Below are 18,831 nucleotides of genomic sequence, written 5' to 3'. Positions count from 1 at the left end.
GATGAGGTCAAGGAGCTGGGAGCTCAAGGTGGGTGCCCAGGGAGGTGGTCCCACTTTCCCGCTGAGACCCAGGTTGGAGTCCAGGGCCCTGTGGGAGCGACACCCCTCCACCGGCCCGCTCAGGCCCCCGTGTAAGAGGCTCCTCCTTACAAAGCAGGACCCAGTGAGCAGGCCTGCAGGAGGCTCCCAGCCCCGGAAAACCCGGCTTGATGCTGCTGCTCACAAGAGCCACCATGCCTCTCTGGTCCCCAGACAGGCTGGGAGAATGCGAGGTGGTGCCCAGAGGCTAGGAGAAATCTGGGCCCAGAGAATAGGAAGACAGGCAAGTTGTAGAGAAAGAGAAAGCATAAAGAAACGAGGCTGCTTCCTACCATCAGGGATGAAGATAAGAGACAATGTCCTGGGTGTCAGACAGCTAAAGTCCCGAGCTTGAGTCCACATGGTAGACAGCTCGGGGGGGAAGGGGGGATCCACGCCCAAGTCACCGGCCCCTAAACACGAAGACCTACTGCCGGGGTCTCTAAGGCCCCTGGCCACTCTCTCCTCTGGGCCTGATGTGAGCCCCTGTCGGGAGGGCGCTGATGGACCTGGGTAAGCCCCCTCGAGGTCTGCGGCTCCTTCCTCTGTGAAACGGGGTCCCCAGCATTCTGCCATGTTCACGAGACCACGTCACCCCAACAGGGAGATTTCCCACCACAATCGGGGGCTTCTTTGCTCCTGCCGGGTCTGGGGGTGTGTGTGTATGAAAGGAGTGGGTGGGAAGGAGATAGGACGCTCCCCTCCCCCATTTCTCCCTACGGCTGCAGGAGGCCCCTCAGCCATATCCCTCGTTTTTCCTGTTACAACCTCCCCTGATGCTCATTTTATTTATTCATTTTTAGTCTTTTGGCTGTGCCCCAGGGCATGCAGGATCTCAGTTCCCTGACTGAGGAGCGAGCCTACACCCCCTCTACTGGCAGCGTGGTCTGAACCACTGGGCCACTGGGGAAGTCGCCCTGCTCTTCATTTTAGACAGACTTCTCTCACGTGTAGGAAGAAGCTGAGCAAAAGAGGAGGCATCTTCTAACAATGGCCAGAGGGGAGCAGTGTGAATGGTTCGGGATTTAAGAAACCCTGACCTTGGCCTCTGGGTCCAAGCGCTCAGACCCTTTCTGGAGCCAGACTCAGCCTTACCACTCCATGGCTCAGGGCCGGGTCTCCTGGAGCTGTGGCATTTCCAAACTGGAAGAAATTCTGGGATTCTAACCCAGGGCATCTCGAGAGGGCGGGGCTAAGGTTTCCCTAAGGAGACAGGGCTTTGAGGCTCACGGGTGGAGACAGAGGAGCAAGCCCCCAAGCCTGTGCTCCGGAACCAGGGTCCATCTCACAGTGGGTTCACGAGCCCCTCCAGGCCCTAGGCCCTGGTCCTAGGACTTGGGACACCTCACTGTTTGCTGTCGGTCCACCCCGGTCACCAGTAGGCATTTCAGACTTCACATGGTCAAAACCCGACTGTGGCTTTCTCCCCAAACCAGAGCCTCCTTGAGAACCCTCCCCACATGAGGCCACATCGCCCACCTAATGGTCACTATCTTCCCACATCCCGCCAGAGTGCTGCTCCCCTTGTTCCCAAACTTCATGAATCTCCCCACTCTCTCCAACCCCACCACTACCCCCATCCCACCTGGATTAACGCCCCGGACCCCCCAGCGGATCCTTCCCCACGGAGCCTAGAGAGTGACCTTCCTGAACGTTAAGTTGTGTCTCTCCCTTGCTCAGAACCTTCCAAGGCCTTCCCGCTGCCCTCAGAACAAAATAGAAACTTCTCTGTGGTTTGGCATCCAAGGCCCTGCCGATCTCTCTGATTTCAGCCCGAATCCCTAACTCCCTTGAACAAGCCTGTTCCCAACCCAGGGCCTTTGCACCAGCCACCCGCTCCCCTCCACCAGCACCCCCACCCTCGGAATGCACTTCCCTAGAATTAATGAAGTGCTCCGTCTTACAACTGGATCTCAGCGCAAACAGCATCTCCTGATGCAGTGTCCTGACCTCCCGGATAATGAGGTCCTCCCCTCGACTGGCCGTTCACCCTCTATCTCATCACTCTTTATTTTCTAGGAAGCATGACATTTACTTTCCTCGTCCATAGTCTGTCTTGCCCCACCTAGAATGGGGGCTAGCAGTGAGCAGGGGGCTGGAATTCCCTAGCCCCGAGAATAACACTTAGCACATAGCAAGGCTCTCAATAAATACTTTTCGAGCTAAATAAAATAAATGCTTGTGAATTCTGCAGAGTCCGCCCCCTGACTGGTGAGCCAGTTCTGCAAGGACTCCCCTTACCTTGGGGTGGGGGCCTTGCAGAACTCCTCCCTCCACTCGGAACCCCTCCTTCCTAGAGATGGAGGTGCTGAATGCTGGAGATCTAGCTGTGCCTGGTGCCCTAGAGGACCCAGGGAAATCCACTAAGAGACGGGGAATTCAGGTGAGACATGAAGAATAATTTCCTAGGGAAGAACTGTTAGATGCTGAGAGCAGGGGTTGGTTTGGAGTGAGGCAGGCAGGGTGCAGGGCCTGGGGGGAGACAAGTGGGCAGGAAGGGGGCATCTTCAAGGATTTAAGGACAACTTGCTCGCTGTGCTCCACCACACGTTACCTGGGGCTCGAATCATTTCAAACCCTTTTGTTCAATGCCTGCTTCACAAACTGAATCATGCTTTTCCACCCCATCAAAGAGCCCAGCCTCCTCCAGGGAGACTCCAGGGCAGCTCTCACACCTCATCCCTTGCTCCAGTGGGCCCCAGGCTGGCCACCCCTGCCTGGCAACCCCCCGGAAGACTGCTCTGTGCAGGTGAGACCACCCCTTGGTCCTGGGTTTGCAGATGGAGAGGCCGAAGGCAGGTGAGGCCTCCATCCTCCCAGGCTGCTGTCCCCACATCCCAGGCCTGTGCTTGGCAGGTCCTTACATCAGAGCCTGACCTTGGTCCCTAGGGGGACCTGCCACAACCTGTTGGAGGGGGGGCGAGCAGACCCCTTCCTCCTGCCCCCGCCCTGCCTGTCCCCCTGATCCACGCCGCCTCATGCCCTCCTCTGCCTGCTTCCTGCAAAGCAGTTTTTCTTTAAGACCCGCTCGCTCACACGGCTGGCAGACAAAGAGCCTCAATAAGGCCACGGGCGGCAGACAGCTTATCAAGACGCTCCTCCTTGCTCTGTGTCCTGGCTGTCACCTCCGCGTTGCTTTGTCATCACAGACGGCAAAACAAAACAGCCGTGCGGCACACGCACAACCCCGCCCCGCCAGAGCCGCCGTGCCCTGGGAGTCGGAAACTCCATCACCCCCCTCGCTCTCCTGTCGACCGTGCCCTTGAAACCCAGCGGCAGGCTGTGCTGACCTGGGGGGTCGGGCGGCTGTGGGTCAACGGGGCCCATCCTTTATGTAGCAGCTGGGGAGCTGGTGCTCAGGGACCCCAGAGACTTCGTCATCCACCTGTCCACTCTGGGGCAGTGAGTAACCCCGCATCCGGTTCACAAACAGCTAATGGCTGGTTGTCAGAGCCTCTGGACCCTGACACCTGGCTGAGCTCTTCCATCCCTGCCCATTCCTCACTCAGCCAGGGGAGGCAGACCCCTCTTCTGGAAGGGCCTTCCACTGTAGACCTGGGATGACCCGCCCACCCACAGACAGCTGTCCTCTGTGATATGGGTCAGAGAAGAAGGTCCAGCCGGACATGCGCACCAGGACGGGAGTTCTGGTTGAGTTTTCAAGGAGGGGAAGGTGCCCCATGGGTGAGGAGAGGGTTCCAGATGCTGGGAAGGACATGCTGTCCTGGGAGCAGCCGGGGGACAAGGGGGTGTGTGGGGCAGGTGGGGGCCAGTCTCATGATGCAGGGCGGGAGGCTGGGATCCTGGGAGGGAAGGCTGCTTTTCCTCTGGGCACTCCTGCTGTTGCCCAGCAGAGCAGACAGAGAAAGAAGGTGCAGGAGTGTCGAGGGGTCTCTCAGCCTGCACCCAGTGCTGACCACGGACCCCCAAAAGCGGGCGTAAAGGAAGAGGGACTCTGGATACCCCTGACAAACACGCCACGCGTCCAGCCATCAGGCAGGCTTTGAAAGATGCCAGGAAGGTCACCAGGGTCCAGCTCTGGCCGGCAGCTCCTCCCCGACTGGTCCCTGACTTCGTTTCCTTCGGGTCAACCCCTGCCTTCCCTTGGAATATCAATTTCTCCAACGCCTCCGTCCTGACTGGCTGGTAGAGAGACCTCTGAGCTCTTGATGTCAATCTCTCCCCATCCAGCCAGAGGTCCAGGCTGGGGAAGGGGCTGGTTTGCCCCCCTTCCCCACCCCCGTGCTCCTCCAGGCTCACCCCAGGGCTCTCCAGAAAACTTGCCCCAGGCCCCGGCCCAGCCTGCCTGCATCTCCCTCCCCAGATAGCCCTGGTCTCGGGTCACGAGGCTCAGTGACCTCTGTGTGTCTGCATGCCACTGGCTCTGCGTGGCCTGGGGCCCCTCCCTGGAGGACCTCAGACAGATGGGCGCTCATGTACCCCTCCCTCCAGAAGGTGTCCCTTTGACCAAGACTGTCGTTCAGCTTTCCCTTCCTGCAGGCGTGGTGGGAGATACGGCCCCCACCTCTGAACAGATTCAGAGCGGCTTCCCACTGCTTCCCGGGGACCTCTGTGCTCTGGGTCCTGCCGCTTGGTCCCCAAAGGAAAGGGGAGAGGGGACAGAGCTAGAGGATGCTGTGTGGGGGGCAGCCAGGGCGGGAAAGCCTGCGGAGGCGGGGAGGGAAGGTGGTGGTGGGGGGCGCTGGTGCACAGCGCTTCTGCCCCTGGAGTTCACGGCCGGCCGCGGCTCCCTCTGAAATGGGAGGTTTCAAGGGTGAGCGCCTCCGTGTGTGTGCGCCCGCCCGCCCGAGCGCCCGCCTCCCGTGTGCGCGCCTGTCGCTGTCATCGCGGATGTTCCCCCGCTGTCACTCCGCTGCTCTCTGCTTGCACACACGCGCCCCTCCCCGCCTGCCCCTCTCCGCGGCTCCCTCTGTCCCTCCCTCTCCTCCTCCGTGTGCCATTGACCCGGCAGCCCTGGCCCCAGGAGGAGGCAGCCGGCCGCAGGCTGCTCCCGCCGGTGCACTGCTGCCGGGTCCTGCTGGGGACCCAGGTCCTGCTGGGGATCGGGCTGTGCCGCTGTCTGATTCCTCCAGGAATTCCAGGAGGGGCTGGCTGGACGGCTCAGACCACTGATTCAAGGGGCTTGTTCCTGCCAAAGGTGAGTGCTGAGTGCTCGGCGGGGGTGCAGGGTTGGGGGGGGGCGTTGCGGGAGCTGGGCTTGGGGCCCGAGCCCATCCTTGCTGGGTTCTGTGCCTGCAGGGACAGCTGCTATGCCTCCTACCTGGGGGCAATGGCTGGGGCTGGGGCGGGACTCAGGACCGGACATCTGGGCAGCTGAAGGGCACAGGGAACTCTGACCTCCCAGTGTTGGGGACAGGAGCCAGCATTCTGCCGGAGGAGGAGGGAGAAGGCAGCCACAGGGCCAGACGACAGGCCCGGTGGCATAGAAACCATCCCTGCAGCATGTGGGGCGCCAGCCGGGGGCCCTGGGCCACCTGCATGCCCAGCTCGGCACAGACAGCCCTGGGATCTGGGTGCCATGTGAAGGGGACACAGCGGACGTCTGTGGGGTAGGGGGCAGCCTGGGGCACTGGACCTCAGGGGGCTGACTGACCTCTCTACAGGATGCCCTCAGTGTGGGGCGCTGGCCTCCAGGAGGCTGCCCTTATTCGGGGGTGCAGGGGAGCCCGCCCCAGCTGGACCTTAGTCCCTAGGTTCCAGCGGAGCCTCCCTGGGGGGCGTGGCTGGGAGTGGACGAGGGAGGGGAGCCTCCAAGCCCTTCCTCCTGCCCTTCCTCAAGGCTCTGGATCAGCTCTCAGCCCACCCAGGCCTGGTGGGGGCCCCAGGAACCAAGCTGAGGCTGGAGTCCCCCAGATGTACACCCCCTCTACCTACAAAGGGGTCAGAAAGCCTTAGAGGGGGTGGTGGACTCAGCTTGGGGTGGCCAGGACAAGACAGTGCAGGACAGAGGCCCCCTGACCAGGCGTCCGGGCCTCCTTGTCCTCTCCCTGAGCTGCTGTCTTCTGCCTGGGGTGGGCGGGGGTAGGCTGGCACCTGGCTATCAGGCCATGGCTGGGTATCACCTGGTCTGACTCAGATTGACGCCCGGCAGCTTAGATAACTACATGGGGTGGGGTGCTGGGGGGCAGGCTGAGCACGTGGAGACGGGTGGAGGAGTCCAGCTGGGAGGGAAACCCACAGCGATTCCCCCTCCCCACTGCACAGGCTCGGCTCTGCCAAGAGAGGGAGACCAGGGAAGCCAGCCGGGGGTGGCGGAAGGAGGAGGGGGAGGCTTCTTAAGATCCGATCTGGCTCCTTTGCGTTTGCCTGGAAGCTGTGTCTGGGGCCAAGCGAGCAAACCCTGCCCGCATTTCAGTCCCCAAGCTGAGGGGCTGGGAAGGGGTCTGTAAAGGTTGGGGTGCCAGGGGAGGTCTCTCCCCACCACTACACAGATCAGACCTCCTCATCTCCTGCCTGCCTGAGGCCACCATTGAGCCTAGTCCAGAGCCTGCCCAAGAGCAACTCCTATGAGAAGTGACGGGGGTGGGGGTACTTTATGTCCGTCTTCCCAGAGGGTCTGCTTGAGATCGGGAGTGTCTGACAAGGAAGCCAGGCTGTAGGAAGTTGGGGATGAAAACGGGACTCGCATTTAAAAATGAACCAGGAGGCTGTCTCCTCCAAGAACAAATTTAGAGATTTAAAAAAACCTGCTTCCGCACTGCTTGAGCCGCGTGTTCCGGGTGCCGGGCAGGGAAGAGGTGGGAAGGGCCCGGAAGGCCAGACCGGCGGCTGCGGGTGGAGGGCACAGCCCTGGTGCCACCCCCCAGGGCTCAGTGTGGGTGCCCCAGTCCTGCCTATGGGGGGTCTTTGGGCTTGGGTAGGCGGGAAGGAGGGCGCTGCCCTCGGGGCCCTGGGCAGTGGCCTCAGCCTGGCCTCTCGCCTCTGTGACCTTCACCTCTCTGCAGAGCGCAGACTGCAGAAGTCTTGCTCTGGGGTGGAGGTCCAGTGGGGAGGGTGTGCGGCCGGTCGGCATGATGTCCCAGGGGCAGGCGCGCCAGTCAAGGCACAGTGGACGCTGCCGGCTGTGGGGTGTGGACCGGGCTAAGGGGGATGGACGTGACCTGGCAGCAGTGAGGAGGGGCGTGGACACCAGGCCTGTGGGGTTTCCTGGAGGTTTCTAACCGGAGACTGAGCCAGCCCTGCCTGGAGGGGGAGAGAGGGTGGGTGCAGAAACACAGAGAGATCAGAGGCCCCCCAAGCTGGGTGTCTGCAGGAGGCAGGAACACGGCAGGCCTCTCCTTCACGGGGCCAGGCGAGGCGCCCGCCTCCGAGTCTCCAGGGTACTCTGGCCCCCAAGTCTCCAGGGGACACGGCCCCCCACGCGGCTGGGAGGGAGCACGTGGGCCCTTCTGCTCCAGCTGCCGCCTCCTGCCCGTCAGCACCTCCCGCCCCGGCTTCCCTGGAGCTCCCAGCCCACATGCTCACCTCAGTGCACAGCCCCTGCTGCAGGGGTTCTAGAAAGCATCCTCCCCACCCCTCCAGGAAGACCCCTGTCCCCCAGGACTCTCCCCATGGCATCTGTGAGCGTCCCTGGGAAGAAGGGTGTCGGGGAGGGGGCGACCAGTTTGATAAGAACAACTGCGTCAGGTACACTGAGCCAGCGGACAAGGAGACATGGGGTCAGCTGTGAAGCTGGGCAGCTGAGAGGGTGCAGCCCGTCCCTGCCCCCTGCCTCCTGCTCCGGCAGCCTCCATGTGCAGGCAGGGCAAAGCAGGACCGGCCTAAAGGCCTGCAAAGACAGCCGGGTTAGCAGACTTGTCGCTGGACTGCTTGGACACAAGCCTGCCACCTTCTACTGCCTGACCTGAGACAAGATACTGAGTCTCCAGGGCCTCTGTTTTCCCATTTGCAAGTGGGGCTGACAGCGCGTCTCAGCCCGGGGAATAGCTGGGGGACCAGGGACCACGCACAGCTGCTTGTGGCTATGGTAACATGTCTCCCCGGTCCAGAGCCTTCCTGCAGGAGGTGATGCTTCCAGTACCCGTACCACTCCAGCACTGCCCCCTGCTGCTCGGGCCCCTGACATAGCCCCCCAGGAGAGGAGTGACCAAGCCCAGGGCCTTTCAAACTTGACCAGATACATGAATTGCCTGAGATCTTCTAAGAGGCAGGTTCCAACCCCATCGGCCTGGCCTGGGTCTAGAAAGCCCCTGGGGAGGCTGGTGCTGTTGATCCCTGGACTGCCCTTGAGTAGCAGGGGCTGGGTGGGGCATAAAGCCCCAGTTTCTGCTCTGAGGGGGTACTCGGGGTGCTCGACTCTCAGCTCTTGACCAATCTCAGCCCCGATTCTCTCAGCACGGCTGCCCTCCGCTCTGTGCCCCTGTCCCTGGACTGGACAAAAATGCCCACAGGGCTGAGGGGCTCGGAGCCTGGAGACCCCCACCCTCACTTGTTTCCGTTCTCCACCTGGGTGGGGTCTCCCCTCCCAGACGGTGTGTGGGGTCTCCCCACCCAGACAGTGTGAATTTATTCCTCAGCGGCCAGCGCCTGCCTTAGCAGCTGTGCCCCCAGCTTCCTGATGTAGGTCACACTTTCCTAACGAGGCTGAAAGCTTCCGGGTTTTGTTGGGGGAAGGGGGTCCTCAAGTTGAAGGTGGGCCGGAGGGCAGAGTTCTGGGCCCAGGGGTCCCTGAGGTGTGCTTCTGGGGTCCCCAGGCAGGCAGGACCACTCCCCAAGGAGCAGTCTGCACCCCATGGACCTGGGGAGGGGCTTGTTCTTGTCAGGCTTCTCTGGAGATCTCAGGGCCACCAGTGTCCCCTCCCCCCAGACAGTGGCTTTAATGGACCTGGCTGGCTTTAATGCACCTCAAGCTGGGGGGTGGGGTGCCAAGACCTGCACTCAAGTCACCTTCACGGACAGGTGCTCACTCTGGGGATTGGGTGGGGAGGTGGGGATGAGCCCAGGTGGGCATGGGGCCTGGGCTTGGGGGAGAGGGCTCTCCGCCACCTGTCTCCCCATGGCAGCCGGAAAGACCCGTGGGTGGGTCTGAGTGTGGAAGCGCCCCCTAGGGGCCTCTCTCGACCTTGCTTCTAGGCCAGCGGTCCCTCCCCCGCCACCCCATGCACCTGTCTGCTGGGGGCACCTGAGAACTGCCGGAGGGGCAGCATCTGAGGGTGCGTGAGTGCACGCGTATGCGTGTGTCAGCACGTGCCCGGGCTGCACGCTCTCTGGGGTTGTCTCCCTACATGCCATGTTGGGAGCGTGTGTGCACCCTGCTCAGCCCACACCTGCTGGGGCCACTGCAGGGAACCATCACCAGGGAGCGGGCCTCTGTCCCTGGCCGGCCGTGTGACCAGGCTAGCTGGTCTTCATCTCTGAGCCTGGGTGGCTGCTGACCCGCCCGGTACCGGGTGGATGCTTTGAGCGGCTGACATGAAGGTCCTTGCTGGTGGGAGCATTGAGGGGCTATTCCGAGGGTCGGGGCCGAGAGGGTGGACAGTGACCTCGGTGATGGAGGTCTGGAGGCTGTGTGTGAGCCTGGCCCACGGTGACTGCCATGTGACAGCTGCTTGCCTGGCATGGGCTCAGGAACAGGGGTGTGAGGTTGGGGGCAGGAAAGAGTGGTCAGCGGCCAGGCTTGTAAGCTGCTGACCCCTCCCTGGGGAGGATAGGGGCCCTGGCTTCTCCTTGTGTCTACCTGGGGTCACCTAGACTGTCTTCCAAGACAGTGTGTCCTGAGTTCAGCAGACATGAACTCGCCTCCCACGATTAGACTGGTCTCATGGGGGACAGTATGTTTTGCTTATTGCCTTCGAGATAAGGAGACTGAGACCCAGGGAGCCGATGGGGTTTAACTTACAGAGCGGCTGACACAGACTGGAACCCAGAGCCCACCCTGACCTGGGCGTTTCAGCCAGGAGCCCATGGGGTCTGGTGCTGGGAGGTGGGGCGCATCCGGAGATGACCCCTGAGCTGCTCCTCCATCGCCAAGCCCAGGACCCTGGTCCATCCTCAAGGTTGCTCCCTCACTCCACACCTGCCCAGCGTGCCTCCTCTGCAGCCCCTGCGATGCTGTGAGCCCTCCAGAGCAGGGGATGGGGGCTGAAGTCCAGAGCCAGAGCCAGGTCCGCCCCACCCCACCACAGCGGTCCCCTCCCTCCCTACCCCCCCATCCCGAGTGGCCCCCACGCTAAGCAGGTGCCCCTGCCTGGCCGCTGCTGAGGACCCGCGGGCGCTGCTCTCCGACTGGGCTCGAGAGGCCAGGAGGCAGCTTGGCAGCTGTATGGAAGGGGGGAGGAGGCGGGAGAGGCCCCTGGTGCCCGAGGGAAACCCTGATGGTGATGAGATTCCAGGGCTCAGCAGGCCCCCAGCAGCTCCTCCCACCTCCTCAGCATCTGCTCGGCTCTGCCATTGGCTCCCGGGCTCCCAGAATTAAACTGGCTGTGGGAGGGGGAGCGGGAGGCTGCAACCTGGAGCCACCGGGGGGACCCATGTGGCCGCCCTCTGCGAGCAGCATCGCGGTCCCCCTCCCAACTGGCCTTCCCCACCTGGCGCCAGGCCCAGCTGTGATGGGGCCCCTGGCCACATTGGGAGGGAAGCAGGGAGGGCCTGTGCCATTGGGTTGGGGTGGGAGCAGGTCCCCTGGGAGGTGGAACCCCCTCTCCTTGTCCCTGGCCCTGCAAGCTCACCCTCTGCTGGACCTGTCTCCCCACTGCAGCACGAGCCCCTGAGCTGATGAGTTTTTCCCCAGACCTGCCGGAGGCGGAGGACAGAGTACGGCTGCTCCCCCACTAGGAGACCGTGAAGGGAAAGCAGGGGGCTGCCCCGCGGCGAAAGCGGGGCCTGGGGCTCTCCCGTGACCCACCCACTGACTGACCTACCGACTGCCCCTGTGCTGGGCCTGGTCTCTGCCTCCCTGGGGGCCATGGTAAGAGTGCAGTGGGGTGGGGAGCCAGGTAGCCCTGGCTTTAGGCACCTGGGATGTGGGGGAGGCTTGTACACAGAGGTCACATGACTCCAAACACGTTCAGGAGATCATCCAGGGAGATAAGGAGAAGGGGCAGGCAGAGGATGGGGGCTGGGGTTGAGGGGGATGGACAGCTCCTGAACCTCTTAGCCTGGAGCTCAGTGCCATCTGGGCTCCATCTGAGGGCTCCCGGGATGCCCGCCTGCCCCTGCACGCTCCCTGACTCATCCAGGGAGGCTGAGGTTCCTGGCTTCTCAGCCCTCTCCCTCCCCTTCTCCCCCAGCCAGGGAATCAGAGCTGAGAACAGGAGAGGAGTGTAAAGAGACACCAGCCCCCTCCACAACCCCTGGGCTGGAACACCTGATGCCCGCTTTGCTCCTCTCTCTCTCCCTCTCTCTCAGGAGTGACTGAACGGCCGGACGGGGGCTCCTCTCCCCGGAGGTGCAGGGCCTGGCCGCAGTGCAGCCATCATGCTGGCCCCGGGCGGCAGCCCTGAGCCGAGGGGCACCAAGGGGCACACCTGGCTCGCTCTGTGGAGGCGGATCTCTTGTGAGTGGGTGGTGGGGGGAGGTCGGGCTAGCGGGGCTGCAGGGACCATCTGCCCGGGTGTCTGTCACCAGCCCTGCCCGTGGTTCCAGGGGAAGAGCCACCTCTGAGCTCCGTGATGGGCGGATTGGGAGCGGGGTCCCACATGCAGGTCTGTCCCCTTAGACGGGTCTGCTCCTGAGCCCAGGGGCCCCATCTCCCTCTTCTAATGGCAAACCTCTTGTTGTGCTTGGCTGGAGGCTGAGTGGGCCTGGAGCCCGCTCTTAGGGCCCCACGATGGAGGGAACCAGTGGGCTCTGGGGACATGGCGCTGGAAGGGCTCTAGGGGTGTGGTCCAGGGCCTCCCCTGTATATGGGCACACAAAGGCTGCCCACTTCCCACAAGGGAGACTAGTGAGCTGTCGGGTGAAGGAAGCCCTGGGAATTCTCGCACAGCTGAAGGGTCAAGGCTATGGGGTAAGAGATAAGAATCATCCCAGGGGGACGTCCGTCCACCTGACCTGCCGGCACCCGGTCAGCCCTGAGATGCCACCGCCCCACGACATAGACGAGCTGAATTATTCACCATGCAGAGCGGCTGAGCCCCGAGACGCCCAGCTCCCCTTTCAGCCTCCTTCTAGAATCACTCAACACCTCGCAACACACGGCTCTGTTTTCTCGTCACCGGAGCTTTCACGCTGGCCCGAATTTCTCGGGGCGGGGGGACGGTGATCTCTAGTCCTGTCGGTCCTTCTGAGTGGGGAGGCCGGATGGGCTGAGTGTTTCTCTGGGGAAAGTGGGGCCCGAAGGAAGGGAGGCTGACTTCCGAGTGGCAGGGCGGGGGGAGTTGGGCAGGCTGCCTGGACCGCAGTCGGCTCAGAGGGCGACAGGTCAGCGGTCCAGCAGGTGACCTCGGGTGGCCGGAAGGGCCTCCAGCTGGCATCCACGGCCCTACCTGTGCTCATTTCGCCCCTGAGAACAGAGAGGCTCAGGTGTCAGCCTGGTCAGGCCTCTCAGGTGTCACTGACCCTCCAGGAAAGGGGGTGCAGTCCTGTCCGGCTCCCTCAGGCCCTGCCCTTCGGGACACCAGACCCCAGACCCCTGCTGGACATAGATTCAGAGCCACCCCCTCCTGGACCTGGTCAGGGAGGTGCTGCCCCTCCCAGTGGAGCCAAGTGGCTAGAGTGGGTCTGAACTTGTCCATCGCTCCTTGGTTGGGGCCTTCCTCTGAGCTTGGACAGCCTCCCTCCCCCTCCACGGGGACACCCAGGACAGCGAAGGGGGCTTTGAGTTCACTCTTAGAAGGGTAGACCCCGGAGCGAGGCATTGTTTTCTGAGGGCCCCTTCCCCTGCAGCCCCGCCACAAGGGCTCTGGGCAAACTGTGAGACCACGAAAGGAACGCTGCCATCGGATTCCTCCTGCAGAAATTGGGGACGGAGCCCCCAGCTAAGGGCAAGGCTGGTCGTGGAGCGAGAACAGATGTGGGGCGTGTCCAGGCCCAAGATTTGTGTGGCTTGCACCCCAGTGTCCTCTGCGTGGAGGGGGAACTGGCGTCTCACCCTGTCGTTTCCACAGCAGTCTCGGGATGGGAACTGGGTGCCGGGGCTCCCTCCTCACCCTGAGGTGCTGGACCGTCTTGGCTGTGGGATTCCTGCAGGCCGGGGTAGGGGGGCTTGGTGTGCCCCTTGGTGCTTACAGCACGGCCCCCACCCACTCTCCATGCGGCTCTAGGTGCGTGTGGGGGGTGGGCATCGAGAGAAGGGAAGAGAATCTTTCCCACTGCAGCGCCCCTGGAGAGGGACGTGGAAGGTCCCCTCACAGCCCCACGTCCTCTGTCGTGTCCGTCTATCGTGTCGGGGGCCCAGGTGCCCGAGGTGACCCACCACCCGGGATCTGTTCACGTGAGGGTGCTGCGGTACTGAGTTCTGTCTCACGTGGTTAGGACATGCTAGTGCACACTTGTGGGTGGCCATGGGGATCCTGGCAAGGCCCTGCTGTGGGATCTGCATGAAGAGGACAACAGGAGGAGGCGGTGACCGTCTGTCCCTCTGTCCCCCGTCTGTCCCCCAGGGCTCGCCTGCTGGATCGCCCTGTGCACGGCGGAGGCTGTCCCTGCCTGCCCCTTCCCCTGCACGTGTGACGGCCGCGGCCTGCAGGTGGACTGCAGCGGCCTGGGCCTGACTGCGCCGCCCCCGGACCTGCCGGCCGCCACCCGCAGCCTCCTGCTCCTCAACAACAGGCTGAGCTCCCTGCCCGGCGGGGCCTTCGCCAACCTGTCGGGCCTGCAGCGGCTGGACCTCTCCAACAACTTCCTGGACCGGCTGCCACGCATGGCCTTCGGGGACCTGGCCAACCTGACGGAGCTGCAGCTCCGAAACAACAGCCTCCGGGCCCTGGACGCCGCGCTGCTGCGGCCCCTGCCGCGCCTGCGCCACCTGGACCTGTCCCTCAACGGGCTGTCCCGGCTGCCGCCCGGCCTCTTCGACGGGTTGCCTGCCCTGCGCTCCCTGTCACTGCGTGCCAACCGCCTGCAGAGCCTGGACCGCCGGACCTTTGAGCCCCTGGCCGGCCTGCAGCTGCTGCAGGTGGCAGACAATCCCTGGGAGTGTGACTGCCACCTGCGGGACTTCAAGCGCTGGCTCGAGTGGTTCTCCTACCGAGGTGAGTGCAGGGGAGACTGGACGGGCCAGCAGCAGGCAGAGGGCCTGGTGCCGCCCCTTCCTCCTGTGTCTCCTCCGCTCCAGCCGTCCTTCTCTACCCTCTCTCTCTCCAGACTGACTCCCTGCCACGTGCTCTCCCTTCTGTAGGTTTTCAGGACAGGCTTGAACACACCGTGTAACTGTCCCCTGGGCATCCCTGGGCCCAGGGAAGAGGGGATGGATTAAAACCACCCTCGCTTCTCTGAATAATGCAGCCACCTCTTACACACCCACAGTTTCAGGAGGTAGAGCGGAATTCAGATCCGCAGATGCAATCCCATTTTCATATTGACGCTGATCTCAACTCCTCCTCCCAAGAAGTTCTGTTATCAAAGCTTTAGCTAAGAAGCCCAAAGCCTCTGGTTTCCAGTTCCTTCCCTTACTCCTTTTGTTAACCCCGGGCAAGTCCTAGAAAAAGCTTCAAAATGATTAAATGAAATGGACAGGAGGGCAAAGATATAAGCCTCCTGGTTAAAAGCGCCAGATCTGGGTTGGCTTCGTGGATCTGCCACTTACTAGCTGTGTGATCTTGAGAAAGTAGGCTAGCCTCTGTGGCTGTGCCCCCATCAGTGAAACGGGGCAAATAACAATATCTGCCTCAGAGAATCCCTGTGCAGATTAAATTGGAAACACATGGAAAGTAACTGGAAAAGTACTCAGTGTAAAGTGGGTCTGCAGTAAAGCTTACTCATTTATATGTCCACTTGCTTGCTGGTAGAAGTCGTAATATTTAACCAGGCTTAACTAGACCCAATTTGGTGCCCAGCACAAAGTAGGGCTCCAAGAATATTTGCTGAATGAATGAATTGATGTGAAAAGGACTCTAACGCTTTCATCAGGCTGACTCCTTTTGTTTCAGAGTGTTTCCACAATCTCATTATTTGCCTAATATTCTCATATGTTAGTTAATTAAAAACATTTTACAAATGATGAAGTGCCATAAAATATTAGTCACTGTGGTAATTGCTCCCATTTTTTGTGAGAGGAGAAATAATAATGAACACTTGTATAGTTTCCAGTTTCCAAGTATCTTTACTGCTTGACCCATGACCTGCTTGACCCCTTAGAGCAGCTGAGATGGTCATTCTTATGACAGCCATGAAAATCGAGCCTCGTGAGCGATTACGCGACTTAGGTACTTTGCACAAGATGACGTGGCCGGGAGGGAGTCGGCCTCAGGTTTTTGGAGCAGGAAGGTGAGGTCGCCCCATCTCCATGGCCAGTTCCCGCTGGTACAAAGGCCCTGGACACAGTTCACAGGGTGCAAGCCTTGCATAGGCGGTTGGCGGCACGGGGGAATTGGACAACCAGAACGATGTGTGACCTGCAGGGGACATCCTTGCCCCTCCAAACGGTCATCGGTCACCAGGAAGAAAAGAGCACGGAGGGGAATGTACATTGTAGGACCTTGTCACTCTTGGAGCTATTTTCCACCCTGCATGCCTCCAAAAGACACCAACCGAACCAAAACAAAGAACCTAGGCTTTTCCTGCACCCGGGAAAGACTGATGTCTACTGTGTGGGGAGTCTGCAGCAGCTGGGCTGGGCTGGGCTGGGCGCCGGCAGGGACAGGGGGTAGAAGCCCAGGCCCTTCCACTGGGGCAGGCAGTGCCTGCATCCTGGTCTCCGGACACTGAAAGAGGCCAAAAGGGGGTGTCTGGGCAGCTCCTCTCCTCTCGTCCCACCTGCGATCTGCACCCGCCTCCCCCAGGTCAAGTCTGGCTCTGCCGTCATTTGGGCGAGCCTGGGCAGCCTTGTGGCCTGCATGCCCTCGTTGGCTATGGCCCCTCCTCTGCCTTCAGGGGTCTTCGGAGTGCCCTAACAAGATGCCTCTGGGCTCAAGGTGCTACGGCCAGGGCACTGACGGGGCCACTGTTGCTCTAAGAAGGACACCACTCTTGTGGTTTCTCCTCTCCCTTCTCCAAGGAGGTACCTTAGGGACCAAGGTCCCTCTTGGAGGAGTGTGGCTCTGACTTCTGCCCTTGGTGTTAGCTTGAGGAGCCTGGGGGCATGAGACTCTGGGGAGAACGGTGCCGGGGATTACAGACAGGTCAGCAGGGATCAGGACAGTGCCTGGGTGGGCCAGCGGGGATCAGGCAAGGAGGGGTATGGACTGCATCTGGGTCGTGGCCCCTCCTTCCTGAGCACCGGGCAGGGGGTGGCTGGTTTGACTCCAGGGAGCAGGCAAGGTGGGGATGTCTGGTGCTTCTCTATCAAATAGGAACAGGGACACTGTCCACGTCACAAGGCTTCTGCATGGATTAAATGCCATCATGTGTACCCACCTCCCCGGCTCTAGGCTTCATACACGCTAGTCCCCCACTTTCCTCTCCTATCACTGTGGCTGCAGGACTCACTGCCTTGCTGGTGGAAAATGGTCCTCCTGGGCCCTCCACGTGGGACCTGGGGCTGGGACAGGGACTGCTGGTTCTCATCCCACCTTTTCTCGCTCCCGATGCAGGGGGGCGCCTGGACCAGCTGGCCTGCACCCTGCCCAAGGAGCTGAGAGGGAAGGACATGCGCATGGTCCCCATGGAGATGTTCAACTACTGTTCCCAGCTGGAGGATCAGAATAGCTCAGCCGGGCAGGAGGTCTCTGGGCCGCCCTGCACCAAGGCCAGCCCGGAGCCTGCCAAGCCCAAGCCGGGCCCTGAGCCCGAGCCCGAGCCCAGCACCGCTTGCCCTCAGAAGCAGAGGCCACGGCCCGTGAGCGTGCGGCGGGCCATCGGCACGGTGATCATCGCAGGCGTGGTCTGCGGTGTGGTCTGCATCATGATGGTGGTGGCCGCCGCCTACGGCTGCATCTACGCCTCCCTCATGGCCAAGTACCACCGCGAGCTCAAGAAGCGCCAGCCCCTCATGGGCGACCCGGAGGGCGAGCAGGAGGACCAGAAGCAGATCTCCTCCGTGGCCTGAGAGCCCGGCAAAGAGGGTGGGGGAGTGCGCTGGCTCTCTCTCTGCCATCCCCTTTCCACCTTCCTCCCAGCCTCCATGGACTCTGAGCCTCCGGAAGCCACCAGCATGTGCTGACGCTCCTCCTGGGGCCCCCAGAGCTCTGGACTGTGGGCAGAAAGGACAGGTGTGCCACAGAGGCTCCTGGGCCCGGCGCCCCCATGCCCCTTCAGCCTCTCCTGCAGTCAGAGCTCACAGCCTGTGATGCTCCCCACCTCTGGCTTGACTCATTTAGCCTGCATCTGGGGTGCGGGGCCAGTTTCTGGAACTCTCTTCTGAGCTGGTCGATGTTGGGCCCAGCTTCCAGTGGCTGGTACCAACGTGCAGTCAGACCAGCCCTGCCATTGAGACCGGCGCTTGGAAACCCAGCACCATGCCCTGGCTGACACCACCAGGCCCTGAGTTACTGACCTCCCTTCCCCGCTCACTGGTCACTCTCCCAGTCGCTCGGCATTGCACTCACAGTCGCATGGGGACAGAGGTCGTAGAACCTCGGGGAGCAGAGCCAGGCCTCCCACATGGTCTCGGCACCCAGACCACACAATCTCCTGCTTGCTGACACAACCTCCCACAGCTGACAGGGAGAAGCCCAAACCCATGGCCACGAGGATTCCTTTCAGATCCTCTCCAGGGGCCAAGGTGGAGGTGCTGGATGAGGCTGCTCGTTGCCATGGTAACCTGCTCACACCTCTCCTGCTGGGCTTTCTGGGGGACGCTGCTGGCCCAGAAGCCTTGAGGCTGCAGCGTGTGTGGACGGCGGGCCCCCCGGGTGTCCAGGTAAAGACCACCGACCGGGCTTGTCCTCAGCGCTGCCGAAGTACATCCCTGCCAGGCCCTATGGGGTCCCCCACCCCCACTCCCGCAGCCTGCAGCCCCAGAACTGTTGCTCTGCACCTTCATCCCCCCGCCCCTACCTTCAGCATCCCTGGGCCTGTGACCTCGGGGTGGGGGACTGGCTCATACTCTGTGACTGCCCTGCCAGCACATCCCAAGCAGACGCTGGGAGCAGCAAAAGGCCGCCTGCATTCTGCTCAGAGGCATCAGTGGGGGGGCGGGGTCCCTTTCCCAGCGTTCTGTCTGCTCCACCTGGCTTCCCACAATCCTCGCGGCCCCTAGACTGGGGCCCAAACCAGAGCACAGCCCTGGGAGCCTGTCTATCTCTACCCGTAGCCCCTAAACCCCCAAAGGGACCGAGGCTGGGGGCGGGGGTGGGAGGGGGCAGTGCAGGCTCTCCTTGCCCAGGTCTGCCTCCTTGGTCAGTGTGATCTGAGGTGAGTCTGGGGCTCTCTCTGCAGGACCAGCCTTCCCCAGCTTATGGAGGGTTGGGAGCCATCAGGCCGGTTTCTGGCTCTGAGACGGGAGGTCTCGGGGGGGTGGGTGCCCAGAACACGGGTCTGAGGCAGGACAAGGACGGGGCTGCCTAGTGCAGGCTGCCCACCCAGCTGGCCACAGTCTTCCTTCTTTTGAGGTGCTGGCTGACACCGGATCTGGGGATTCGGGGAGTGGGGGAAGGCTGGGTGTTGTCAATGGTGGAGTCTTAGCCTGAGACAGAAGATTTTTAAAGGCAAAATTATATTTCTGGTTTGTTGTTTCAGATGACCAATAAAGAC

The 18,831-nt window shown here is 61.9% G+C and overlaps 2 protein-coding genes across 2 annotated transcripts in view; one reads left to right on the top strand and one right to left on the bottom strand.

The window, feature by feature from the left end:
* Positions 1 to 18,831, bottom strand: part of CACNA2D4 (calcium voltage-gated channel auxiliary subunit alpha2delta 4) — a 66,433-nt gene that overhangs the window by 8,395 nt on the left and 39,207 nt on the right. The window lies entirely within an intron of this gene.
* LRTM2 (leucine rich repeats and transmembrane domains 2) lies at positions 440 to 18,396 on the top strand. The gene is made up of 10 exons (XM_070371851.1): positions 440 to 591; positions 2,341 to 2,461; positions 5,051 to 5,236; positions 7,044 to 7,208; positions 8,906 to 8,997; positions 10,276 to 10,358; positions 10,796 to 10,851; positions 13,146 to 13,233; positions 13,641 to 14,231; positions 16,731 to 18,396. Exons 1-10 carry the CDS (start codon positions 440 to 442, stop codon positions 17,183 to 17,185), a joined length of 1,989 nt encoding a protein of 662 aa, XP_070227952.1. The 3' UTR covers positions 17,186 to 18,396.

The sequence above is a fragment of the Bos mutus genome, chromosome 5, assembly GCF_027580195.1.
Source record: "Bos mutus isolate GX-2022 chromosome 5, NWIPB_WYAK_1.1, whole genome shotgun sequence".
Classification (NCBI taxonomy): Eukaryota; Metazoa; Chordata; class Mammalia; order Artiodactyla; family Bovidae; genus Bos; species Bos mutus.
This window is presented reverse-complemented; position numbering and strand designations above follow the sequence as displayed.